At 41.7% G+C, this 26,533-nt stretch overlaps 1 protein-coding gene and 1 pseudogene across 1 annotated transcript; both read left to right on the top strand.

Annotated features, from left to right (window-relative positions):
* The first annotated feature begins 794 nt into the window (after positions 1-794).
* Eif2s3 (eukaryotic translation initiation factor 2 subunit gamma) lies at positions 795-21,632 on the top strand. Its single transcript, XM_059250735.1, has 12 exons — positions 795-886; positions 1,602-1,665; positions 3,524-3,651; positions 3,749-3,870; positions 6,085-6,179; positions 7,190-7,348; positions 8,629-8,763; positions 10,685-10,779; positions 11,907-12,051; positions 14,507-14,676; positions 15,317-15,489; positions 20,527-21,632. The coding sequence occupies exons 1-12, from the start codon at positions 818-820 to the stop codon at positions 20,588-20,590; spliced, it is 1,419 nt and encodes a 472-aa protein (XP_059106718.1). The 5' UTR covers positions 795-817; the 3' UTR covers positions 20,591-21,632.
* On the top strand, positions 9,829-10,262 carry LOC131899312 (large ribosomal subunit protein eL33-like; annotated as a pseudogene).
* Positions 21,633-26,533: the final 4,901 nt, after the last annotated feature.

Here is a 26,533-nt window from a genome sequence, read left to right as displayed (position 1 = left end):
AGCACTTTAGACAGGCTGATGTCTATGAATTCCAGGCCAGCCAAGGCCTATATTGTGAGATCCTGTCTCAAAAAACAAACAAAAAAGGTAAAATCAGCCGGGCGGTGGTGGCGCACGTATTTAATCCCAGCACTCGGGAGGCAGAGCCAGGCGGATCTCTGAGTTCGAGGCCAGCCTGGTCTACAAAGCGAGTTCCAGGAAAGGCGCAAAGCTACACAGAGAAACTCGGAAAAGAAAAAAAAGGTAAAATCAAATAAAACACCTACACTAGAATATATTATATTTTGGTCTCCGCCCCAGCAAGGCGGAAGAGGATTCCTAGTTGATATCGCTCTATTCGATTATAGAAATGCGTAAAACGAGTAAATAAATTAATGAAATAAAATAAAAGAGAAATTGCCACTTTCTGATTTTACACTCCAGTAAGATGCCCAGATGCCGGGAAATTCTTCCGGCCAGCACCTAAAGGAAACGGAAACAGCTTCTCCGTCTAGCGCGCAGTGTCGCATTGATAACCCTCTCCTCAAGGGGGCCTATCCTAGGGGCTGTCCTTAGTCGTGCCTGCACAAAAAAATCTAACAGGTCTGCCACGGATACGTTCCAAAACTTTGTATTGTGTTTTCAGGGAAGCTGGCAGCTAGTTTTTGTGCAAATTAAAACAGAGAAGTCCAAGCAGTAAGATCAGTGCTGCATTTGCCATCCTTTTTACCAGGCCTGGATCGTAGTCCGCCCGCCCGCCGCTGCTCGTTCGCTCCGCCCAAGGGGGCCTACGTTATATCAGGCGGCTGCCGAGCACTTTCCTTCCTCTCTGTTCAAGATGGCTGGAGGTGAGGTTGGAGTGACTCTCGGGCAGCCACATCTTTCCCGACAGGATCTCGCCACATTGGTAAGGTCTTGAATTGCGGCGGGAATGTACCATGAGCTCGGGGTGGAGATGAGGCAGTGCCTGGGTGGCTGGAGTGTGGGGTAAAGGAGCTATCCTAGACCCGGACCCTCCAAGTCTTAGAGTCTAAGTAAGGCGTGCCGGCTCTGCCGCCAGTACCTTGCCTAGTCCCCAAACTGAGGAACTATTGTGAGACTTGGAACTCCTAGAGTGTGTGGCTAAACTTTGGTGATAAATATAATTAAGGAATATGGATGGGGCTGCACTTCACTATGTAGAGTGCATACTTAGCAGACACAAATCCATGAGTTCCAGCCCCAGAAGCGCACAAGCGCACGCCTGTAATCTTAGCACTTAAGAGGTGAGATCAGAAGTTAAAGCTCATTCTTGGTTACATACCGAGCTGGAGGCCAGCATGAGACGCACTGGGGTTGTTAAAAGTTTTAAGTTTGTAAAGAATTGGAAACCGGACTGCACTGCCCACCGTGTTGGACACTTGACTTGCAAAGATTCCGATTAGAAGACTTCTCATCTCCAGACCTCTCTTAGTGAGTGGAGTTGTCTTGTGTGACACTGAAGGGCAAATAGGATTCCCAATCAGCACGTTAGGGGAAAAGACACTTTAGCAGGAGAAAAGAGCTGCTTATACAGGGAGAATATAAAGTCAAGGAAAATTTTCTGGTTTATATTTATTATGCTTTGAAATATTGCATTGCAGGATGTCACCAAGTTGACACCACTTTCACATGAAGTTATCAGCAGACAAGCTACAATTAATATTGGTAAGATAAGATAGCTCGGACACTTGACTTAAAAGTAAATTTTAACCTTTTCTTTTGTGCAATTACTTGAATAATGTGGGCGATTACTTGGAGATTGGCCTGAGCAGTACAGTGTCAAAAAGAAAGCTGTGGAGCCCTTGTGAACAAAGTGTTGCTACATATTTTTTTTTGAGATATATGTGTGTGAAAAGTTTAATAGGACAAGGCAGTATGTAATCATACGGTAGCAGAAGTTTGAAGTGAAAATGCGTTCCTCTTGTCATACAAAGGCAGTTTATGGAAGTTTTATTTGATATATAATCTATAATTAAGTAGAATTCTTTACCCCCTAATTGGCACCTAGAACTGTTGAGGTGTATTGCTTGAGTATAAAATGTGTGGTCTGTTTTAAGTTTTGAGGCAGACTTGCTATGTAATCCTAACCTTAGCTAACTTGGTATTCAGTTGTGTAGCCCAGGCTGACCTCTAACTCAAGACAATCTCTTTGCCTCAGATTTCTGAGTACTGTGAGTATGAGTGTATTCTTTTTTGTTGTATTGGAGTTTGTCGTATTAATTGGGTATGTGTCAGTGTTTCTTTTTTGTTTGGTTTGGTTTTTGGGTTTTTTGGGTGTGTTTTTTGTTTTTTTTTTTTTGTTTTCCTTTGAGACAGGGTTTTTCTGTAGTTTTGGTGCCTTGTCCTCTGTAGACAAGTTTTGAGGTGGTTTTTTTGTTTGTTGGTTGGTTGGTTTTGGTTTTGGTTTTTCGAGACAGGGTTTCTCCATCTAGTTTTGGTGCTTGTCCTGGATCTCACTCTGTAGACCAGGCTGGCCTCGAACTCAAAGATCCGCCTGCCTCTGCCTCCCAAGTGCTGGGACTAAAGGCGTACGCCACCAATTTTTCTTTCTTTCTTTCTTTCAAGGCAAGGTCTACCTACATTGTCCAAGCTGGCCTCAAACTATCCATCCTGTTTCTTCCTCTCAAGTACATATGCTACTAAAATTGGTCTGAAAAGAAATTTATAATAGGAAAGAGCATATAAAGGGAAAAATTGAATTCCCTTTAAACAATTTTATAATTTTATTTCTATTATGGTTATTATTATTTTGTATGTGTCTGTCCATGCACATGTATGGAAGTCAGGACAACATTTCTCTCTCTCTCTCTCTCTCTCTCTCTCTCTCTCTCTCTCTCTCTCTTTCTCTCTCTCTTTCTTTCTTTCTTTCTTTCTTTCTTTCTTTCTTTCTTTCTTTCTTTCTTTCTTTCTTTCTTTCTTTCTTTCTTTTTCTGAGACAGGGTTTCTCATTGTTAGCCTGGCTGGCCCGGAACTGTTTTTCTTTATTACTGTGGTTGCCTTAAAAGGCAACTGCAAGAATTCCAAGCGCCACAGCCAGAGGGAATTCTGTTCCCTCAGGCACTGACTCTCTCAAAGCTACTAAGGGAAACTATCTGGGATCTCTATCCCTCTAAAGAACTCAAGATTCAAAGTCTGAGGTGGACTTCTGCTCACTTGGAGAGGCTGAATAGCAAGTAGCTCACCTCCCTTTGCTTGCGCCTTTACCCAGCGTCCTTTTCTCAGCCCCCACTTAAAAGCTCTGGCTTCACCTCTTCCTGTCACTTCCTGTTAGCTAGTTGCCGACTCAGCCTCCTGATCGCAGGTTAATTTTATTTAATCAAACAAATGCAACATATCTCAATGTGACAGGAACTCACTCTGTAGACCAGGCTGGCCTCAAACTCACAGAGATCCACCTGTCTTTGCCTCTCCTGAGTGCACCACCGCGGCCTGGCTGGTTTTTTGTTCCCTACTCAACACTATTTGAAAAAAATGTTTGGTGTACTTGCATGCAGGAGTTAATTTTGTTGTGCTTTGTCAATAGGTACAATTGGTCATGTAGCTCATGGGAAGTCCACTGTGGTAAAGGCTATTTCTGGAGTTCACACCGTCAGATTCAAAAATGAACTAGAAAGAAATATTACCATCAAGCTTGGATATGCTAATGCTAAGGTGATCTATGTGCCATGAAACTAGAAACTATTTAACTTTAATTATTGCATTGGTAACAAATCCAGTTTTCTTTTTTCTTTTACACTGAAACTTTTAGATTTATAAACTTGATGACCCAAGTTGTCCTAGACCAGAATGTTACAGGTCATGCGGAAGTAGTACACCAGATGAGTTTCCTACAGACATTCCAGGGACCAAAGGGAACTTCAAATTAGTCAGGTAACTTTTATGATAAAAAAATACTTTATGCTTTTTAAATCACTTGTTTTGTGCTTTGTGCTTTTTAATGTACTTAAGATACTGAACACTAAACTTAATTGCTAAATGGTTTCTTTTTTTTTTTTTTTCATTATTTCATGTTATTTTATACAATGATGATAAGTGAAAGGTAAAATATTTTTCGCCGGGTGGTGGTGGCACAAGCCTTTGGAGGCAGATGGATCTCTGTGAGTTCGAGGCCAGCCTGGTCTATAGAGCGAGATCCAGGACAGGCACCAAAACTACACAGAAACCCTGTCTCGAAAAAACAAACAAAAAAATTTTTTTTCCAATTAATTTTAAATACTTATTAAACTGAAAAATTGCATAAGGGAGCTAGAGAGGTCTCGGGTGTTGGATGCACTGGGTGCTCTTGTAGTGGACCCAGGTTTGATTCCCAGCATCCACTTGGTGGCTCTCACAGCCATCTGTAACTCCTGTTCCAGGAGATCCCACACCCTCTTCTGGCCTCTGAGGGTACCAGACATGAAGCACTCATTCACAGAAAATAAAAATAAGTCTTTTTTGTTATTTCGTCTTTTTTGTTTTGTTTTGTTTGTTTTTTTTCCAGAGCTGAGGACCGAACCCAGAGCCTTGCGCTTGCTAGGCAAGCACTCTGCCACTGAGCTAAATCCCCAACCCCAAAATAAGTCTTTTTTAAAAATTCTTTTTTTTTTAAAGGCAAGTATTGCATGAGCAAGAAAGGGAAAGAAAACACAATTCATTGGATTTAAACTGTCATTTCTGTTAGATAAGAAAAAAATTAAGCCATTTTTAAAATTGTTTCTTTAAAATAAATGGCCTTGTTTCCAAACAGTTTTCTCAATATGATTGCACGTGTTGGTTCCTTACTAGAGGGTGCTGGTATCTAGTTACTAACATTTTTGGGGATTGCAAGTCCGCAAGACCATTTTAGATCAGGGCAGAGTCATCTCAGGCCCAAAATTTAGAGGTGGAGGGGAAGCCAAGAAATCTCAATAATTAGGATAGATTCTTTAATACAACTACTTTTTAAATTTTATTTAATTTGTGTGTTCAGTGGTGTTTTGCCTGCATGTATGGCTGTGTGAGGGTGCCAGATTCCCTGGAACTAGAGTTACAGACAGTTGTGAGCCACCATGTGAGTGCTGAGAATTGAACTGGTGTCCTCTAAAAGAGCAACCAATGCTCTTAACTGCTGAGCCATCTCTCCAGCCCCAGTTTAATGCAGTTTTTAAAATTAATTTAGAAAATTATAATGAACAGGATATCAGGATTCTGTTTTATTTAGGTAGAGTATCAGTCAGTATGTAGCCCTGGCTAGCCTGGAACTCACAGATCTGCCTGCCTTTGCCTCCCTCCTTCCTACTGCTAGGATTTTAAAGGCTTGTACCATCATACCTGGCTTGATTCCCTCCCCCCCCAAAGTTGGGTCGGGGTTTTATTGAAGATATTTTAGTGTAGGTGTTAAGCTTAGAAAGAAAGACACATTCCGGGGTGTGGGGATAAGATTTAAAAACATAGTCACCAGTATCAGAATTTTAAATAAAGGCCAACAATATTGCTGATATTCTCTTGCTTCAGTGTGACTTGTTTTGCTTGGTGGGATAGTTTGTTTTTGTTGGTTTGGTTTGGTTTTTCAAGACAGGGTTTCTCTGTGTACTCCTAGCTGGCCTTGAACTCAGAGATCCGCTTGCCTCTGCTTCCCGAGTGCTAGAATTAAAGGCGTGCGCCACCATGCCCAACTGTAAGAGCACTTATTAAGCAGAGGACTGGAGTTCAGTTTCTAACAGTCACAACTGCCTATAACTCCAGCTCAAGGGGAACTGATTCCCTCTTCTGTTTTCTGTGAGGTCAAATAAGATCTGAACAGTCAATTCAAAAGAGTTGAGTACTATAATTTTAAAGTAGTACTGTCCCCTCATGGCAGACACACGATTCAAGTTTTTCAGGGGTAGTGGTATTTTGGACAATGTTTTTTCGAATCCTCATTTTCTCTCTTTTTTTTTAATAGTTATTATTTTTAATTATATGTATGTGTTTGGGTATGCTTACCTGGGTGCCAGTACCTGTGGAAGCCAGAGATAAGAGACCCAAGTCTACATTTTCCAACAGTGAGAACTAGTGCCCATGTGATTTAACTTTAAGAAAACTACAGTTTGCTTGTGGTTTTGATTGTTGTTTCTCAATTGTCAGGCATGTTTCCTTTGTTGACTGTCCTGGCCATGATATTTTGATGGCTACGATGCTGAACGGCGCAGCAGTGATGGATGCAGCTCTTCTGTTGATAGGTAGAACCATCAGAATTGATTTGGACAAACCAATAAAGAACTAATTCGCGTGGAGTATTTGAGGAAGAACTAAAACCTTTGGAGGCCATGTCCATTACCTGAGTGAGGCATGAATGGGAATGTGTCATCCAGAGTGACATTTCCTTCTAATAGATATCACAAACAAAATACTAAGCAAAAAGAGTCCTGGGGGTTATGACTTCTGAGAAGTCTTACAGTATCCAAAAAGGAATATCGTTTCACATATTAGTTCTACTTAAATAAAATTTGTGTGTTAGGACATACATGTGGACTGTGAGTTGCCCCTCCATGTAGATGTGTAGTTGTTATTTATTCACAGTAATTGCCATGGTGTAGTACAACATGGGAGTTTCCAGAGTTAATGCTGTGCTTCCTTGTGTGAGCTCTTAAGAGATTTGACAGGTGTGGGTGTGATATTTTTAGGTATGCGAGAGGACATAGTACAGGACACATGAACAGACTGGGCAAGGTGATTGTTAGCATGCTGAGCAAAACTTGCCTATCGTTCACACCGTTGCTTGTCTTCACAGTGCTCTTCCTTGGTTAAGGAGTAGCCTTAATCTCCTCAGAGGATGTTGAGCCTCCTCATAGGAGCTTGACTGCCAGAACATACCTGGACTAGATTGAGCTAGGAGGCCTGAACAAAAAAGCTCTTGAAGCCAGATTTGTTGATCGGGAGCTTCTTGCTTAGGACCAGGAATGGGAGGCTGCCGTGAATGCAGATACAGGGTGAAGCAAAGTTGGTGGTAGAATGTGAGCATACTGTAGAGCTTTCCATTTTATTGTTTAAAGGGTACGACTCAGAGGAACTACATTCAGAATTCCATTAACACAAAAGTGAACACCCTGCCCATCATACAATCACTGCCCAATTACACTCCCTCCAGCCCCTCACAGCCAGCAGTCTGCTTTCTGTTTTTGAAATTGCATGGTCTGGATATTTCTAATTAATTCTTATGTATCTATCTGTTTTGTTCTCTGTCAACTAGCTGGTAATGAATCATGTCCTCAGCCTCAGACTTCTGAACACCTGGCTGCCATAGAAATCATGAAACTCAAGCATATTTTGATCTTACAAAATAAAATTGATCTGGTAAAAGAAAGTCAGGCTAAGGAACAATATGAGCAGATTCTCGCATTTGTACAAGGTAAGAAGTTATAACTAATAAATCAGAGGATCACTTTGAAAGATAATATAGTAATAAAGGTAATAGATCATCTAAAACAGTAAATTTGGGTATCATAAATGTTCTTTTTTCTACATTCTGCTTGTTAGTGACCTGATACAGTATCCTGATAAGACTATAAATATATATTTCTGAATTTAATATACAAAATTAAAACTGAAGGTTTTTTTTGTTTTGTTTTGTTTTTTGAGACAGGGTTTCTCTGTGTAGCTTTGCGCCTTTCCTGGAACTCACTTGGTAGCCCAGGCTGGCCTCGAACTCACAGAGATCCGCCTGGCTCTGCCTCTCGAGTGCTGGGATTAAAGGCATGCGCCACCACCGCCCAGCAAAACTGAAGTTTTTTAAATTCCAAGGGCTTAGAGTGTAACTCAACAGTAGAGTGCTTGGCTGGCATACCCAGAGCACTGAGTTCACATCATTGCCTCCCATTCCTTAGTGATAGTAAAATGAATAAAATCATTTAAAATAACAATCTTTCTGCTGGGCCTCATGGCACATGCCTTTAATTCTAGCACCCTGAAGGCACAGGCAGGCAGACCTCTGAGTTCAAGGCCAGCCTGTTGGTGTGTATAGCTAGTTCTAGGCCAGCAAGGACTGCATAGAGACCCTGCCTCAAAAAAACAAACAAAGCAATCTTTGCAGAGTTCCTTTCTCTAGTACCATGGCATATTTCACTTTCTGAGAAGACATGATAATACATATTACTGTTGACATTTAATTATTTTTTAGCCTTTTCTTGTTGGGAACCTAATTCCAGCATGAAAAAGATTAATCCATTTTGATTGAAATCTAATTGTTTTTGCTCTATTTCTTTGACCAGTTTGTTTGACATATGAGTAATTTAAAAAGTGTGATATATGCCAGCCAGTCTTTGATTAGCAAAGAGTCTGTAATTTCCTCTTGGCATTTATGGAAAGGTTAATTACATGTTGTTTCAGCTTGTAAAGAGCTCCTTCCCAAAAGTGTTAGTATTTTATTCCTTTAAACACAGCATTTGCCTTTGTTAAATATACCCAATGATACAATTTTAGCAGTTGTCCCTTAGAGGACAAAGAATTCATTTTCAGATTTCAAGATAGAATATTGTCATCTTTCTAGATAGACCACTTTCTACTTGCTGACTGGCATTTGTGTGGGAATGTTTAGGCCTCTGTTAGCTCTAATTACTTTGTCTAGCAGCTGTATAGACCAAGTTTTATAAGACCCAAGGATTTTGATCTTTCTGAAATTTGTTAATGTAGGAACAGTAGCAGAAGGAGCACCAATTATTCCCATTTCTGCTCAGCTGAAATATAATATTGAAGTCGTCTGTGAGTACATAGTGAAGAAAATACCAGTGCCCCCAAGAGACTTTACTTCAGAACCCCGTCTCATTGGTAAGTGACAGGAGTCACGTTTAACTGAATTTTTTCCACATAGTGCTTCCCCTTCAAGATTGTCTTAATATTTTCTCTTACCGAAGCGATGGTGATAAATCCATAAAACCTATTTGAAATAATGTCTTGATTATATTGCTGGATGACAAAGCCCTGAGTACAAAAGAAACTCTTTTTGTGCTTTGTATTTAGCATTTTATGCAACCAACATGGAGTAATACAGTGTTTTCTAGGGAAGTTCAACATGTTGGGATGTTATAGTTTCCGTACAAATGATGTCATTGTACCATTACTGAGAAACCGATGCGTTTAATTTCACTGAGCTGTGGTTGTTGCTCAAAGATGTAGGAGTCTTGTCTTTTTTCTTTTTCTTTTTCTTTTTCTTTTTCTTTTTTTTTTTTTAAATTGGCCAGTCAGCTCCTTATTAACCAGTGAGAGTAATGCATATTGACAGTGTCCAAAAAGATTGTTCCACAGCAATGGACCTGTTGCTGTAGGAGCCTTTTCAAAGCATGTATTTGGGCATTTCCAGCTTCATTTGGAGCTGTTAGTGTGATTATTAGGGAACATTCTCTTGGGTGACCTAAGTATAAGTCATATAGTCTTAAAATTGTTTTATAACTTTAAATTTTAATTTGTATGGTAGAAGCCATATAATACAGAAATCCTATATATAAAATACCAAGCATGGTGGCACACACCTGTAATCCCAGCACTTGAGCGGCAGAGGCAAGTGGATCTCTGTGAGTTCAAGGTTAGCCTGGTCTCTGTAGTGAGTTCCAGGACAGCCAGGACTACAAAGTAAGACCCTCTCTCAAAAAATAAGTGAAATGGCATACTGTGTGCATCCACATACAGTCTCCTGTGCACTTGGTTGATTGACTTTGCTGATGGTGCTGGAGATACCCAAGGCCTCATGGCATGTGAGGCAAGGGCTGTACCCCCAGTCCCTGTAGGCATTAAGTCATAATAGCTAATTTATTGTAAATGATGTGTAAATAGTTATGATACATAGGGGATAGTGACCCTCACACACACAAAAACACTTTTGTGTTCATTATATAAGTAGTTTTGGTCTTTCTGCCATCTTGGCACCAGTGAAGGCCTGCTGGGAACAGGACTTCTAAAAGGCAAATATGTCTGGAAGGCTTTGGTGCAAGGCCATTTTTGCTGGCTATAAGCGAGGTCTCCGGAACCAGAGAGAGCACACAGCTCTTCTTAAAATTGAAGGTGTTTATGCTTGGGATGAAATTGAATTCTACTTGGGCAAGAGATGTGCTTATGTGTATAAAGCAAAAAACAACACAGTGACACCTGGAGGCAAACCAAACCAAAACCAGAGTGATCTGGGGAAAAGTAACCCGGGCCCATGGAAACAGCGGCATGGTTCGTGCCAAATTCCGAAGCAAGCTTTCTGCAAAGGCCATTGGACACAGAATCCGTGTGATGCTGTACCCTTCCCGGATTTAAACTAATGAAAGTAAATAAATAAAAGTGGATTTGTAAAAAAAAAAAAAAAAAAGTTTTGCTCTTTGCTTGAATTACACAGATGTAGAACCCTTAAATATGAAGGGCAAGCCACATGTCTTAACTTTTTTTTTCTTCTATTTTTATAACTGCTTTTTCCTTTAACAGTATATGAAACCCATCTCTGATCATTGTATATACTTTTAACATTAATTTCAAATAGCTTCATGATATTCCGTAGTAGAGACCCTTTTATAGTATTGATAGACTTTAATAAGTCATCTCAGTGTACTTTCAAACTATTTGTATTTTTTTCCTATCACAGGTAAGGCTTCAGTAAGCATTAAAGCAGTAATACTAGATTGTTATTAGAAAAGGTGACTTGGAAAAGAATGTGTCTTCTAAATCTAAAGTAAATAGAATGGCTTTCATTTGTGGTCAATTTTTCTTTTAGTTATCAGGTCATTTGATGTCAACAAACCTGGCTGTGAAGTTGATGACCTTAAGGGAGGTGTAGCTGGTGGTAGTATTCTGAAAGGAGTGTTAAAGGTAACTGGGTTTGAACTGTTCCGCTGTCTGTGTGTTTGTTTCTTATGTGTGTGGACATGTGAGTGCTACAGTGCACAGGTGGAAGTAAGACAACTTTGCAGGTGTTGACTCTCCTTCCATCTAGTAGGTCCTCGGATTGAACTCAGGTCGTCAGGCATGGTGGTAAGCACCTTTACCCCCTGGGCCAGCTCATCAGCCTGCCCTTGTCTTAAGCAGGCTGCCCTCAAACTTAGAGATCCCCTTGCCTCTGTCTCCCGAGTGCTGGGACTAAAGGTCTGCACCACCACACCCAGTGAGAAATGGTTTTTCATGTTGTCTGGTATTGAATATGGATTTATTTTTGTCTTTGGGAGATGTCTAGCCTCTAAATTTAAGTTCTCTAGTGAATGTGGAGCATGTTTTATGTGACAACAGGTTTACTTGGTAAATTACAGCAGTTGAGTAGATCTGAATTTTAAAATATTCTTTTAGATTTATTTATTTTATATGTATGGATGTTTTGTCTCCATATATGTATGTGTCCATGGAGGACGGAAGAGAGTGTTAGATCCCCTGAAACTGGAGTTAGTGATGGTTGTGAGCTGCCATGTGGGTGCTGGGAACTGAACTCTGATCCTCTGTAAGAACAAGTGCTCTTTATCTGTTGAGCCATTTATCTCCTCCATGTCAGTTTTTTCCATTAAAAAAAAAAGATGAGCATAGTGGCGCACGCCTTTAATCCCAGCACTCAGGAGGCAGAGGCAGATGGATCTCTGAGTTCGAGGCCAACCTGGTCTACAGAGTGAGTTCCAGGACAGCCAGGGCAACACAGTAAAACCCTGTCTCAAATAAACCAAAATATAAAATACTTTTTTTTTAAGAGTAGTGATTTTAACCTGGCATGATGGTGCACAGCTGGGAGGCAGAAGCAGGCTGGTATCTGTGAGTTCAAGGCCAGCCTGTTCTACCTAGTGAATTGCAGGCCAATAAAAATAAGAAGTAAGAAGTAAATGAAAGTAATGATGTTAAAATTAGACCCAAAAAAATTGCCTTTTTAGTTTTGTGGTCTTTTTTTGTTAGAACATTGGTAAGTAAATAATAAATGTGTTGTTCTACAGTAAATCTCACTACTGGTTATATGTTTACAGGTAGGCCAGGAGATAGAAGTGAGACCTGGTATTGTTTCCAAAGATAGTGAAGGAAAACTCATGTGTAAACCAATCTTTTCCAAAATTGTATCACTTTTTGCGGAACATAATGATCTTCAGTATGCTGCCCCAGGTGGTCTCATTGGTAAGGATTTCTCTGTCATCTCTTAATTTGTGGAGATTCGTGGTATGTTTCATAGGAAATATTAAAGATAGATTGTAGAGTTTGTTTTGTTTTTACAGATTTATTTTTATGTGTAAAAGTTGTTTGCATATATATCTGTACTGTGTGTGTGTGCTAGTGCCCAAGAATGCCAAAGAGAGTCCCCCTGGAACTGGAGTTTCAGAGGTTGTGAGCTGCCTTGTGAGCTCTGGGAACCAAACCCAGGTCTTCTGCAAGAGCATCAAGTGCTCTTAACTGCTGAGCCATCTCTTCGCCTCCCTTTGTTTTTTTGGGGGTGTGCGGTTGTTTGTTTGTTTGAGACAAGGTCTCTACATAGCCCTGGCTGGCCTCAGACTCACAAAGATCCAGCTGCCTCTGCTTCCTGAGTGCTGAGATTAAAGGTATGCCCCACCACGTCCTGTTTTAAGTTTTGACATAGGCTATGCTAGGACTCAAAGCAACCCTTCCAAATCAGCTTTCCAAGTGCTAGACTTAGATGTGTACTACCACACTTGGCCTTATTGGTACATCTTGGAATATTTTAAACAGAAAGAATACATTTTGGAGCTGGCAGTATGACTCACCCACTCATACAAGCAAACACATTAATAAAAAACAATATTTTTAAAGTACATTTTGGTGGTTAGATAACTTATTAGCAATAATAATTATTTCTGGCTGTTTTGTTTTAAAGTAATAAGGTTTGGGCCTAAAGTCTAGAACATGCTAGGCAGGTGCTATACCACTGAGGTATAGCCTTAGTTCTCTTTTTCTTTTTATTATTTATTTTATGTATATGGGTGTTTTGTGCGTGTGTGCCTGCGTGTGTGTGTGTGTGTGTGTGTGTGTGTGTGTGTGTGTGTGTGTGTGTGCGCGCGCGCACGTGGCCAAATGCATGCCTGGTGCTCACAGAGGCCAGAGAAGCTGAGATCCTGGCAACTCTACGTAGTGAAAAGGGAGGTTTATTTTGTGGAGTAACTTACAAGTAAAGGGATAGGTTACAGGGTCCGGGAAAGGTGTAGCGCAGTCCAGCAGTGTTCTCTGGAAAACTCTGCTCCATCTACCTCCAGCGTCCAGGATCTGGGAACCAAGAGAGCTGGCACATCCGGATCTCAGGTCTTAAGGGCTCCTGTCTTGTCCCCGCCTTGTAGGCATGACAGTTACTGAAGCCTCAATGAGGGTAGTACTTCCAGGTCAAAGCTGGAACAGCTACTCACTACAGAAATTGAAGCTGGGTCTCTGGAAGAGTAGCCAGTGCTCCAGCCCCACTCTTTTTCCTTTTGAGAAAGGATCTCACAGGGTTACCCAGGCTGTTGGTAACTCACTTACTCTGTACTTCAGACTGAGCTAGAATTTGAGGTCTTCCTGCCTCGCTGTCTTCAGTAGCTGGAATTTCAGGTCTATGCCACTGTGCCTGGCATAAAATAAGTTTGGTGGCCTAGCATTCAAAACACCCAACTAGTTATCTATAGTTTGGGGATTTCAGTTTGTTTGTTGTACTGTCTTGCTCTATTTCCCAAGCTGCCCTTGAATTCCCTAGTCAAATGGTTCAGAAGTAGCTGGGACTACAGGTCTGCACTAGAGTGCCTGCTTTACTGTTTGGTGAAACACTTAGGCTTGCTTTTTATGAGTGCTTTGCGAGTGTCAAGTTACTCAACAATGTCAGATTATACTCATACTGAGGTGGGAGTAAAAGAAATAACTTCCACGTAAGCATGGTAGTGAGCACCTGTAGTCCCACTTCCTTGGGAGTCTGAAGCAGGACTATTGCCTTTAGCACAGAGAGTTGAGACCAGTGTGGCCAGCATAACCAGACTCAAGACATAACACATTTCTCAAGTAAGACCCTGTCTCCAAAAACAAACAAACAAAAAATCAGAAAAAGATAGAGGTAGAGGGTAGATCAAATAAGAGAACTTCTACCATGTGGGAGTGCCTACTGCTCTTGCAGAATTCTGAATTCAAGAGCTGCTCACAACCACCTGTAACTCCAGCTCCAGGAAAGCCAGTGCCCTCTTCTGTTACGTTTACATCCACGGATCCACACACAGATAATATACATATACACATAACTTAGAAATAAAAATAGCTAGGTGGTGGTGCACGCCTTTAATCCAAGCACTCAGGAGGCAGAAGCAAGTGGATCTCTATGAGCTCAAGGCTAGCCTGGTTTACAGAGCGAGTTCCAAGACAGCCAGAGCTGTTACACAGAGAAACGAATGAATGAATGAATGAATGAATGAGTGCGTGCGTGAGTGAGTGAACTAGAAATAAAGGAGATATTTTATTAGACTTAATTTATGTGTGTGAATATGGAAGTATATGTAAAGGGGTGTCATTTTATGCTTGTTTAACTAGACTTTAAAGCCAAAAGTGTTTTAAATCCAAAGGTGTTTTAGAGAAGAAATAAAGTCAAATACACCTTACTTTGTATTAGGAGTTGGCACAAAGATCGACCCCACTTTGTGCAGAGCTGACAGAATGGTGGGACAAGTGCTTGGTGCAGTTGGAGCTTTACCTGAAATATTCACAGAACTGGAAATTTCCTATTTCCTGCTTAGACGTCTTCTGGGCGTCCGAACTGAAGGAGACAAGAAAGCAGCAAAGGTGAGTGCATGTGTATAACTCAGCTTTCAGAAAGGACCAACACCAATGCTAAACTCAGTTTGGAGTTTGGGTCTTTTATAGTCAATATGTAGTTGATTTATGAGGAAATTGACTTCTATAGCAATCAATTTTAAGTTTAAAAAATTCCAACTGAAACAAAAACTATTTGTTTGGGGTTTTTTGTTTGTTTGGGGTTTTTTTTGGGGGTGGGGGGCTCAAGACAGGGTTTCTCTGTGTAGCCCTGGCTGTCCTGGAACTCACTGATTCTGTAGACCAGGCTGGTGTTGAACTCACAGAGATCTGCCTGCCTCTGCCTCCTGAGTGCTGGGATTAAAGATGTACCCAGCTCCTATTTGTTTTGGGTTGGGTTTGTTTTTTGAGGCCCCTGCTGTCCTAGAACTCACTATGTAAACCAGGCTGGCCTCAAACTGACAGAGATCAATCTGCTGGGATTAAAAGTCTGTGCCGGGGGGGGTGGGGGGGGGGAACAAGGGAATCTGTGGCTGATATGTAGAACTGAATTGTATTGCAAAATAAAAATTAAAAAAAAAAAAGCTAGAAAAAAAAAAGTCTGTGCCACCAGACTCTTCAAAGAACATTTCCTTATTTGTTGTTCCCTTTCTGTAATTCATTTTCCCAGGTCCAAAAGCTGTCTAAGAATGAAGTGCTTATGGTCAACATAGGATCCCTGTCAACAGGAGGAAGAGTTAGTGCTGTCAAGGCTGATTTGGGCAAGATTGTTTTGACTAATCCTGTGTGCACAGAAGTAGGAGAAAAAATTGCCCTTAGCCGAAGAGTTGAGAAACATTGGCGGTAAGTTTGTTTACCTTTACCACTGTCTATTAAAAAGCTTAAGCTCTTGGTGGGATATATAGATACAGATATATATATAGATATAGACACACTTCTCCTTGAACACAACAGATAGTGTGGCTTTAGCGGTCACCTTTTTGTTTGGATAGTTTTGAAAGTTGTATTTATAGCCTTGATTTATATTAATTTATATTAGTACAAATACTTCATTTGGCTTCCCTTCGTTTTAGATGTAACCTATCCAAAAAACAGTGAATTATAATGTTTCAATATTTGTATCATCTGACTTTTTCCCTCCTTTTATTTAGTTGGGGGCAGGGAGTGGGGGAGGTGAGAGAGAGAGTCAGAACAACTTGTGGAAGTTGGTTCTGCTGTCATGTGGGTTCCAGGGATTGAACTCAGGTCATCCAGCTTGGCAGCAAGCACCCTTTGTATTATCAGCCCTGGACTGATAAACTTCTCTTTTAAATTGGTTTCTTTTTAAAAGTATCACACATGTCAGGCGGTGGTGGCACACGCCTTTAGTCCCAGTACTCAGAAGGCAGAGGCAGGCAGATCTATGTGAGTTTGAGGCCACCCTGCTCTACAAAGTGAGTTCCAAGATAGCCAGGGCTACACAGAAAAACCCTGTCTTGAAACAGACAAGAGTTTCATACACTGTGTTTTGATCATACTTGCCTACCTATTCCCAACCCTTCCCAGGTCTGTCCTTCATAAACTTGGTTTTTGGGAACAAGGACTCACTCTGTACCCCTAGCTGGTCTCAAACTCACAGAGATCTGCCTGCTTCTGCCTCTGGAATGCTGGGATTAAAGGCAGGTGTCACCACACCTGGCCCCCCATAAATTTTTTATTTGTAGTTAATTTTATACTTTACAGTAACTTTGCAAGAATTGTATGGAAGCTGAGTGGTGGTGGTGGTGAGCGCCTTTAATCCCAGCAATCAGGAGGCAGAGCCAGGCAGATCTCTGAGCTCGAGACCAGCCTGGTCTACAGAGTGAGATCCAGGACAGGCACCAAAAAAACAACAACACGGAGAAACCCTATCTTGAAAAACAAACAAACAAACAAAAAGAATTGAATAGAAAACTCATACATACCTTTTCCAGAAAGATGTGAACACACACATTTGTTTACTAACATAATTTTTTGGACTATGTGCAGGATAGTAGGTTGTGTGTGTCAACCTTTTTGATGTCTTAATAGTTCAGTATATATCTACAAAACAAGGGCCCTTTCATAACCAAGAAATTGAACATTGAAGCCAAGAGAATTACAGGGAGTTCAAGGCCAGCTTGAGCTATGTAGTTTTAGGCGAGTCTGCCCCACAGACTGAAATCCTAGCAAAAAAAGTGCTGGAGAGATGGCTTAGCAGTTAAGAGCACTACTCTTCAGGGGACTCAAGTTTGATTCCCAGCACCCACATGACAGCTCATGACTGTCTCTTCCAGTTCCAAGGGATTCAACCCCCTCTTCTGGCTGCTGTGGATACCAGGCAGGCACATGGTACACAGATACTATGTAGGCAAAACACCCATACACATGAAATAAAAAAATGGTTTAGTTTGGTTTTAAAAATGAGTTGGGCGTAGTGGCATATGCCTATAGTCCCAGCTTGGGGGACAGAGGCAGGTGAGTCTATCATGAGTTCAAGGCCAATCTGATCTACATAGCAAGTTCCAAGCCAACCAGGGCCACATGGTGAAACCTTGTTTCAAATATGGGAATAAAATGATGGCATCTGGTAAAGGAAGCTCAGCAGGTTAAGGCCTTTGTCTGGTGGCTTGAATTTTATCACAGGACCCATTAGTGGAAGGACAGAACCAGCTCCCAAAAGTTGTCATCTGACGTCCATAGAATTGTCCTTTGGCTGCCATGTGTGCACCTCAGCATATGCATACACAAACCAAAGAAATAGATGAATGTAATTGTTTTGAAGGTGGGAAGAGGGAAGAAATAACACTGACCATTGCTGAAATACTAAAGTGTATAGTCCATCCTCCAGTTTTGTCTCTACCCAATAACACTTCTTATGACCCTGCCATGTAGAATAAGAATTCACATTTGGATTTCATGTCTCTTTGATTTCTCGTCTGGAACTTTCTCAGCCTTCCTTTGTTCTTATTTGACATTGATAAATTTGAAGGCTATAGAAAGTAATTTTATAGACTGCTTTTGGACTTGTCTGATCGTTTTGGAATTAAGGTTCGATTTAAGTTAGATGTTCTTGTCTGAAATTCTTTTTTTTTATTTCATATGTGGATATGTGCACATGAGTATAGTACCCATGGAAGGAAGAGTTGTCATATCTCATGGAGCTGGAGTTGCAGGTGGTTGTGAGCCACCCAGTGAGGGTTCTGGGAACTGAATCCCCTGGAATTCTTTGGTTTTTCAAGACAGAGGGTTTCTCTCTGTAGTCCTGACTGTCCTGGAACTTGCTCTGTAGACCAGGCTGGCCTCGAACTCAGCAATCCACCTGCCTCTGCCTCCTGAGTGCTGGGATTAAAGACATGCCAACACTACCCAGAAACCTTGGAATTCTTATATGGATGGTCATGTCTTCTCAGGAAATCATGGCCAGAGATACATGACTGACTTGCTCTCTCTGGAAGTTGACTATTGCTGTGGTGAGCGTGTCCAACTTTCCTGCTATTTAGTTACTCTTAATTACTCTTGCAATTAATAAGAAGTCTAGGAGGCTAGATGTAATCCCTGCACTTGGGAGGTGGATGCACATGATTAGGAGTCCAAAATCATCTTCAGCTCCATAGTGAGTTTGAGGGCAACCTGGACTAGCTCAAAGTTAACATGTGCATGCAAGTACACACACGCTCACACGCACACACAGCCAAAAAGAGAAGAAAGAGAAATGTGTTTGGAAACCCTGTACATGCAAATAGCCTGCTGTTCATCAAATTCTACCCCCTTCTGTATTTATCATTCGCGGATGATTTTTGCCTGAATTGAACTTCATTGTATTGATTGAAACAGTGATTCCACTCACCAGCACCCTCCCCCTGCCAATTCCACCAGTCCACATTTGGTTGACATTCTTTTCTTCCCCATTATTTGATTACCTACTTTCTTTTTTTTTTTTTTTTTTTGGTTTTTCGAGACAGGGTTTCTCTGTGTAGCTTTGCGCCTTTTCTGGGACTCACTTGGTAGTCCAGGCTGGCCTCGAACTCACAGAGATCCGCCTGGCTCTGCCTCCCGAGTGCTGGGATTAAAGGCGTGCGCCACCACCGCCCGGCGATTACCTACTTTCATAATGCAGGTTCCTGAGGATCTGTTTAATTCATTAGGCTATGATCTGTTGCTGTGTTTATTTTGATGTACAAATTGTCCAAGATTTGGTCAGTAGGGAGGGACCCTTAGAAATGCAGGCTTATGCACGAGCTGGGAAGCATTTATCTTTGGTTTCTCATTCTGTGTTCTTTCCCAAATTAATTATTGAGTCTACTGCTTCCTTCCCATTCCTCGCTGCATTGTGGTCTATACTATCATTTTAACTTGTAGCGAAAGAATCCTGCTTTATCTGTTGTTACTTAAGGACTCAGGCAGGATGAATCTTCTAAACACTGTCAGTGCTATGCTAAAGAATTTCTAATACCTTGTCGCTGCTTGTGGATATTTGGGGTCTTTCTAGAAACCAGTTTTGGTCCATTTAACCTTTCCTGTGGGTTTGTCTAAAATACCCCTAAATTAGACTATCGCGCGCGCGGGCTGGTTTTCCCCTAATTATTCCTCTGCATATTGACTGTTCTTTACTTGTCTGTCTTTCCTTGATGCTGTGCAGGTGACCGGCTCTGATTGCATGCTTGCCAAGAAGATTGATCTGAGTTGTCACTGCAGTTTAGCAAAAGTTAACCTTTAATCTCTACCACCATCACACCCTGGCTGCTCTGGAACTCAAATTGGTCCATCTGCCTCTGCCTCCTAAGTGCTGAGATTAAAGACATGCATCATCATAGCTATCTGGTATCCTGCTATGGAGAGCAGTCTGCTTCTAGACAGTGTTCCTGTGGTTCTCTTTATTTTCCCAGCTGATGTTATTTAAAGACCATTGATCTGCTGAGGCAATCAGTGGAAAGAAAGCATTTTCGAAAGACAAGTATAGAGAAAAGGGTTTGATTTGCTTTTAAATCTGATCTGGGTGTGGTGGCACAAACCTTTAATCCCAGCACATAAGAGCAAAGGCAGGTGGACCTCTGTGAGTTCAAGGCCAGCCTGGTTTACAAAGCAACTTTGAGCATCCAGAACTACACAGTAAAACTCCTTTTCAGAGAAAACAAAACACATTTATAGACTGACAGGTGCACTCATGCATGTCCACACACAAACACAAAAGTATTAGATATGTAATTTGGGTAGCCTGAAGGGCCCTTAGATGGATCTGAACAGGTATATGAGTTCTTTTCTTCTTTTGGTTAGACCTGTAAGGCAAATACATTCTTTCTGGGGAGTTGTTTTTGTTGTTGTTTTAAATTTTATTTTATGTGTTTGCCTGATGTGTGCACCATGTGTGTGCCCAGTGCCCAAGGAGGTTGGAATAGATTGTCAGATCTGTTTATGAGCCACCATATGGGTGATAGAAGCTGAACCTAGGTCCTCTGCAAGAGCAATGAGTGCTTTTTAGCACTGAGCCATCTCTCTAGCATTTAGGTTTTGTTTTTCTTTGAGGCAGGGTCTCACTTTGTAGACCAGGCTGTCCTTGAACACAGATCTGCATTCCTCTGTTGGCATGAGCCACCACAACCAGCAATGCTTGTTTAAGGTGGGATTTCCTCTTGCCCAGGCTAGCCTCAAACTTACTATCTGTAATGTGATCTGGTGCCCTCTTCTGGCCTGCAGATATACCTGCAGACAGAATACTATCTACATAATAAATAAATCTTTAAAAAAGAAAAAAGAAGCAGCAGCTTTGGGAACATATCTGGATTTAGAAGGTAGGCAGGTAAAGCAGTCTGTCAGGTGATTATGTGGTGATACCAGTGCGGTAGTGTCAAGCTCATAATTTCTTCTATTTTTATTTTGCAGTTTAATTGGTTGGGGTCAGATAAGAAGAGGAGTGACCATTAAGCCAACTGTAGATGATGACTGAAGAATCCAAGTTAAACAATGCCTTGGGATGGAATTGGGATTACTTTTAATATCTAGGGGTATATTTTCAAAGCAATACTAGGGAATTAATTTCGTAGCTCATTACCTTAGTAGTAGCTGTAAGAATATTCTCATATTTTGGTGATAAATTTAACCTCAACTTCTAATATAGGGCCTACAAGTAAATGTCAAAATACATACTATATTGGGTTAAATCTACATTTTAGCAGAAGTTAAACATTCCAAAATGATGTCTGATTTGTCAATGAGTGAAAGTTTGAAGTGAAACTTAACTACAACCAGCCTTTGCTATAGCACACATATCATGAACCTATCGAAAATGAAACCGGTCTCTTTTTTCATAATTTCATCTGTGAGTGGCTCCATGGTGAAGGACAGTTGTTACTGTCAAAAACAAGGGCCCACACTTTCCATGACCCACTCCCTTTATTTGGTCTTCTCTTATCTGAAATTGGAAGGGAAGGAAGACCAGTGAGCTCAAATGAGCAAGGCTCTTAAAAATTGAGTGCTCAGTCCCTTGCCACAGGTGACCCTTTGCTCTTAGCTTTTTCCTGGATGGGACCAGGGGAATTCAGCACCAGAAGGTCTCGCCCTCTTCCAGTGCCCCGAGACTGTGTCTTTCTTATTTACGCCTAAAAATCTCAGTCTTCCCTCACCAACAAATAGTATTATAACGGTGGATGATTGATAGTTGACAAAGTTCTGTCCAGGTTGTGTTTCCTGGGGTCTTTGTTTTAGTAACAGAGTCTCCTGCATGACGAACAAGCACCTGCTGACTACTGCCCCTAGCTGTAGTAGTTGGTAGGATTATGGTATAAATTATGCTATTAGTAATCTTTGAGTCTTGGAAGAGATAAAGACTGTTCAAAAGCAGAGTATGTTGGTTCTAAGTCTATCCCCCACGTGCCTGCAATTTTCCTGTGCTGTGTTTTTGAATTAATCGTAATTTTGCTTAATTAGATGTTCTGTTATAGCAGTGATTTCCAACTCTAGCTGACATGAGAATTGCTGGGGAATTTAAACCAAAAAAAAAAAAAAAAAAAAGCCAGGCAGTGGTAGTGGTAGGAGTGCATAACTTTAATCCCAGCACTATGGAGGCGGAGGCAGCCAGCCTGGTCTACAGAGTGAGTTCCAGGAAGGTCAGGGCTACACAGAGAAACCCTGTCTCAAAAAACTTGGGGGAGAACAACTCCCCAGTGTTGAGAAAGAAGTTTAGGGGGTTGAGAAATACACATACTGAATAGTGTCACTGGCTTTTGGTAGTTTGATATTTGATACTCTTGTTTGCTTTTCTTTTGATTTGCATAAAAATGGGATTTAATTCCACAATTAGTGTTGTGATCTTTTGCATACTGAAGCTGCCTTATAGAGGTGTAGAACTGTGGCTGTGAGTTTTTAAGAGTTTTGAGGAAACTATTGACGTTACGTATTTGATTGACTCTGAAGGATTGTATTGTAGCATGAAGAACACATTTAAATAAAACAAGGTTCTGAGTCAAGCATTAATTTTATATCTATGTGCCCATGTGTTTTATAGATACTTTACACTAGAAATTCTGGTATGAGACTGAAACTACTGAATGGCTTATGTAATCTCAAGTCAGAACTGAAACCAGAATCTCTTATCATTCATTTCAAGCATCTGTGTGAATACCAGTTTTATAAAGCGCTGTGCTTCTTGTAGTGACCATACAGGTATGAAAGCAATGGACCTTGTTGTCTTAAAAGTCACTTCAAGACGGGCAGTGGTTATGCCCTTAATTCCAGCACTCAGGAGGCAGAGCCAGGCGGATTTACAGAGCGAGATCTAGGACAGGGACCGAAACTACACAGAGAAACCCTATCTCAGGGAGTGGGGGGGGGAAAGTCACTTCAAATCAGTGCAGTGAGTCTCAGCAAAACATGTATGTGATTTAAAGTTAGACTAAAAGAATAAGGGTCATGAATATGCCACCTAAAGCTCTATTTCTATACTCTGTATGTAACCTCCAAGGATGAGATGTGTGCTAGTTTTTTACAGAGGAGTAGAACTAATAAGTGCAAATAACTGGATTCATAAATCTCATTTCTTTAAAAAAAAAAAAAAAGACTTCATTTGGTGATGCTTTCAATGAAATAGATACTTTGGGGGCTTGTTCGGTTTTTTTGTTTTTTACTGAAAACAAATATACTTAAGATTGATGCTCGGGCCAAGCATAGTGTCACAGGCCTATAATCTTAACACTCAGAAGAATGTTGAGGCTGGAGGACTGAACTCAAGGCCGTGTAGGCAAAATACCTATTTAAAAAAAACTTGTGCAAAAATCTTGACAAGCTAGGACATTTTGCCAATTTTCAATAAAGAAATTATTCTTATACTAATTGAATATTAAAGAACATAAAAGGAAAGTGGAAGATAGCTTGTTGTTCAGGATAATTATATCCCTGGCCAGGCTGCTTGCTAATCTTCAGCACTAGGGAGGCTGGAGGTCTAAAAAAAAGTGGGGGGAAGTTTTAAGAGCATTAGAATACATTAAAAAATGGAATAGGATCTATTGAGAGAAGGATACAAGCAGGAGAGGGATGCAGGGAAGGGAGAGTGTAATTGGTAAACGGTATTATTAATAAAAACATGGTGCCAGCTATTGGGGTGAATTCTGAAAAATCAGAGAAGCAGAACAAGCCACAGCCAACCTCACCTTGACAACTCATCCGATCCTGTTTCTACGAATCCTCAGACTGAAAGCTGAGTCCTCACCTGAATGGATCTCAGCTGAACTGCTGCTTAAAAGCCTCTAATTCCTGGTCCTCACGCCTTATATACCTTTCTGCTTCCTGCCATCACTTCCTGGGATTAAAGGTGTGTGTCTTACCCAAGCAAGACATGAGATCTCAAGTGCTGGGATTAAAGGTGTGTGTTTCAACTCTGGCCTCTGTCTAATCTAGTGGCTGTTCTGTTCTTTGACCCAAATAAGTTTTATTAGGATTTGCAATATATTGGGGGACACAATGTATTGCCACAGGAGAGGGTGAAATAAATGTATAATGTCATGATGAGGGGCTGGAGAGATGGCTCAGGGGTTAAGAGCACTGACTGCTCTTCCAGAGGACCCAGGTTCAATTCCCAGCATCCACATGGCAGCTCACACCTGTCTGTAACTCCAGTTTCAGGGGACCCCAACACCCATGGCAAAAACACAAATGCACATAAAAATAAAGTAAAATATATTTTTTTAAAAAATGTCGGCCGGGCGGTGGTGGTGCACGCCTTTAATCCCAGCACTCGGGAGGCAGAGCCAAGCAGATCTCTGAGTTCGAGGCCAGCCTGGTCTCCAAAGCGAGTTCCAGGAAAGGCGCAAAGCTACACAGAGAAACCCTGTCTCGAAAAACCAAAAAAAAAAAAATAAAAAAATAAATGTCATGATGAAACCCATTACTTTAATTTTTACAAATTGCTGCCACCAGAACATGGAAGAATCCTGTGAAAAATGGCTAGGAGGTATAGAGTGCAGGCCTAGTATAGTTCTCTGACTCCCATCTCCAGCACAACCAATACAAAATGAGTGACTATTTTCATGTAGATGTAAAATCCACAATGTTAATGAGTCGGTTATTTTTATGTGTATGTTTTAGTGTTTGAGTGCGTGCATATATGTGTGCCATGTGTGTAGGAGCTCACAGATACCAGAATAGGGTGTCAGATCCCCCAGAGCTGAGCTGTGAGCTGTCATGTGGGTGTTGTGAACTGAATCTGGGTCCTGTAGCAAGAGCGGTAAGCACCTTTGTAACTGCTGAGCTGTCCATCTCTCCAGCCACCTCAGTTTACTTTTGCTTTTATTTTATTCAGTCTAGGAACCCAGCCCATGGGATTGAACCACTCATGTTCAGAGTGGGTCTTCCGTGCTTAAAGCTTTCTGGAAACATGCTCATATACAACCCCAAAGAGATGTGTTTCCATGGTGATTGTAGATTATTCAGTCAAATTGATAAGATAGAAAGTCAGAATACAAATTATATACACTGTGGCACAAGATAAATATTCCCATTTGCACAGGGATGGGTGTGTAGGAACAAAAGATCTGGCCAGAGCAAGACCAAAACTCCGAGCAAACATCAAATCTGCAGCTCCTTGTCAGGCAGGCATTTGAGGTTCATGACAAAGTCATCCTGGCTTCGGAAATCATGGGTAGTCGCGACCGTCAAGCTCTGCTGCCTGCCAGCACACACAGCCTGCCTTGGGCCAGCCGCACTCCACTCACACGATGCACCTCAGGGCCCCCTCAGAAGGACTCCCGCCCTGCCACACGTTTCTTCCCTCATCATCGGGTCTTGGCAGACTTTAGGGTACCGCCCTATGCCTTGTGCTCGAGCATCTTGCATGCCTGTAAAACCGAGGCAACGTGGACAAAGCTGCCAATTCTGGGTTTAGGCAGCTCAGGAAGGACCCTGGCCTCCGTAAACCAAAGCTGGAGTGAGCTCAGTGCCTAGGCGGTGGTTTTGGAGCAGGGAAGCCCTGCTCTCTCTGTAGGTTCCCTCCTTTCAATTAATTTCCTTTCACAAGATGGGGCCTTCGATGGGTAGAACATTGCCTTTCCTGTTGTCCCAGTTCGGTACTAATTCCTTTAACAATTACAGCTGCCGTTTCAGCACCAGACTTGTTTACAAATTTAAAACCCCCAACCCTGCCAAACTGTTTTTTCCTATTTTACTCCTTGTGGACCTGAACAAAGGCAGTGACATAAAATGACAGCCTGAATACTATCCTGTCTTGACATTTCCTCTGCCAAACAACTTAATCAGGCTGGCCTGGAACTCACAGAGATCCGCCTGCCTCTGCCTCCCGAGTGCTGAGTTTAAAGGCATGTGCCACCATGCCCGGCTAGATCATTACTTTTTTTTTTTAATTTTTATTTTGCAATACAATTAAGTTCTACATATCAGCCACAGATTCCCTTGTTCTTCCCCCTCCCGCCCCCCTCACCTTCCCCCTAGTCCGCCCCCCATTCCCACCTCCTCCAGGGCAAAGCCTTCCCCACAGACTGAGATCAACCTGGTGGGCTCAGTCCAGGTAAGTCCAGTCCCCTCCTCCCAGGCCGAGCCAAGGGACCCTGCATACGCCCCAGGTTTCAAACAGCCGACTCATGCAATGAGCACAGGACCCGGTCCCACTGCCTGGATGCCTCCCAAACAGATCAGGCCAATCAACTGTCTCACTCACTCAGAGGGCCTGATCCAGTTGGTGACCCCTCAGCCATTGGTTCATATTTCATGTGTTTCGATTCGTTTGGCTATTTGTCTCTGTGCTTTATCCAACCTTGGTCTCAACAATTCTCGCTCATATAAACCCTCCTCATTCTCGCTAATTGGACTCCCAGAGATCCACCTGGGGCCTAGTCATGGATCTCTGCATCCAGATCCTTCAGTAGTTGGATGAGGTTTCTAGCACGACAATTAGGGTGTTTGGCCATCCCATCACCAGAGTAGGTCAGTTCGGGCTGTCTCTCGACCATTGCCAGCAGTCTGTTGTGGGGGTATCTTTGTGGATTTCTGTGGGCCTCTCTAGCACTTTGCTTCTTCCTATTCTCATGTGGTCTTCATTTACCATGGTCTCCTATTCCTTGTTCTCCCTCTCTGTTGTTGATCCAGCTGGGATCTCCTGCTCCCCCAAGCTCTCTTTCCCTCGACCCTCGCCCTTCACTACCCCCACTCATGTCCAGGCTGTTCATGTAGATCTCATTCCATTTCTCTGTCATTGGGCAATCCCTGTGTCTTTCTTGGGGTCCTGTTTGATCATTACTTTTTAATTCAGCCTTACTCAAGTTCTCAGAATGGAGGTAGAATGCAGTCAGATTCTTTACCCGATATATCAAGAATGGCTTCTAGAGTTCATGTTCCTTTCTGAAACCTCACAAGATGGGCCTTCTCTTCTACATTTCTCTCCGCA

The sequence above is a fragment of the Peromyscus eremicus genome, chromosome X (genome assembly GCF_949786415.1).
Source record: "Peromyscus eremicus chromosome X, PerEre_H2_v1, whole genome shotgun sequence".
NCBI lineage: Eukaryota > Metazoa > Chordata > Mammalia > Rodentia > Cricetidae > Peromyscus > Peromyscus eremicus.
The sequence above is the reverse complement of the archived record's forward strand: the minus strand, read 5'-3'. Positions and strand labels throughout refer to the sequence as shown.

Bases quoted from the DNA above. Each gene is read 5' to 3' on its own strand.
- Eif2s3 (XM_059250735.1), top strand. From the start codon at position 818: ATGGCTGGAGGTGAGGTTGGAGTGACTCTCGGGCAGCCACATCTTTCC. The intron at 3,652-3,748 runs GTGATCTATGTG...TGAAACTTTTAG, and splicing joins TTGGATATGCTAATGCTAAG to ATTTATAAACTTGATGACCC. The intron at 6,180-7,189 runs GTAGAACCATCA...TCTGTCAACTAG, and splicing joins TGCAGCTCTTCTGTTGATAG to CTGGTAATGAATCATGTCCT.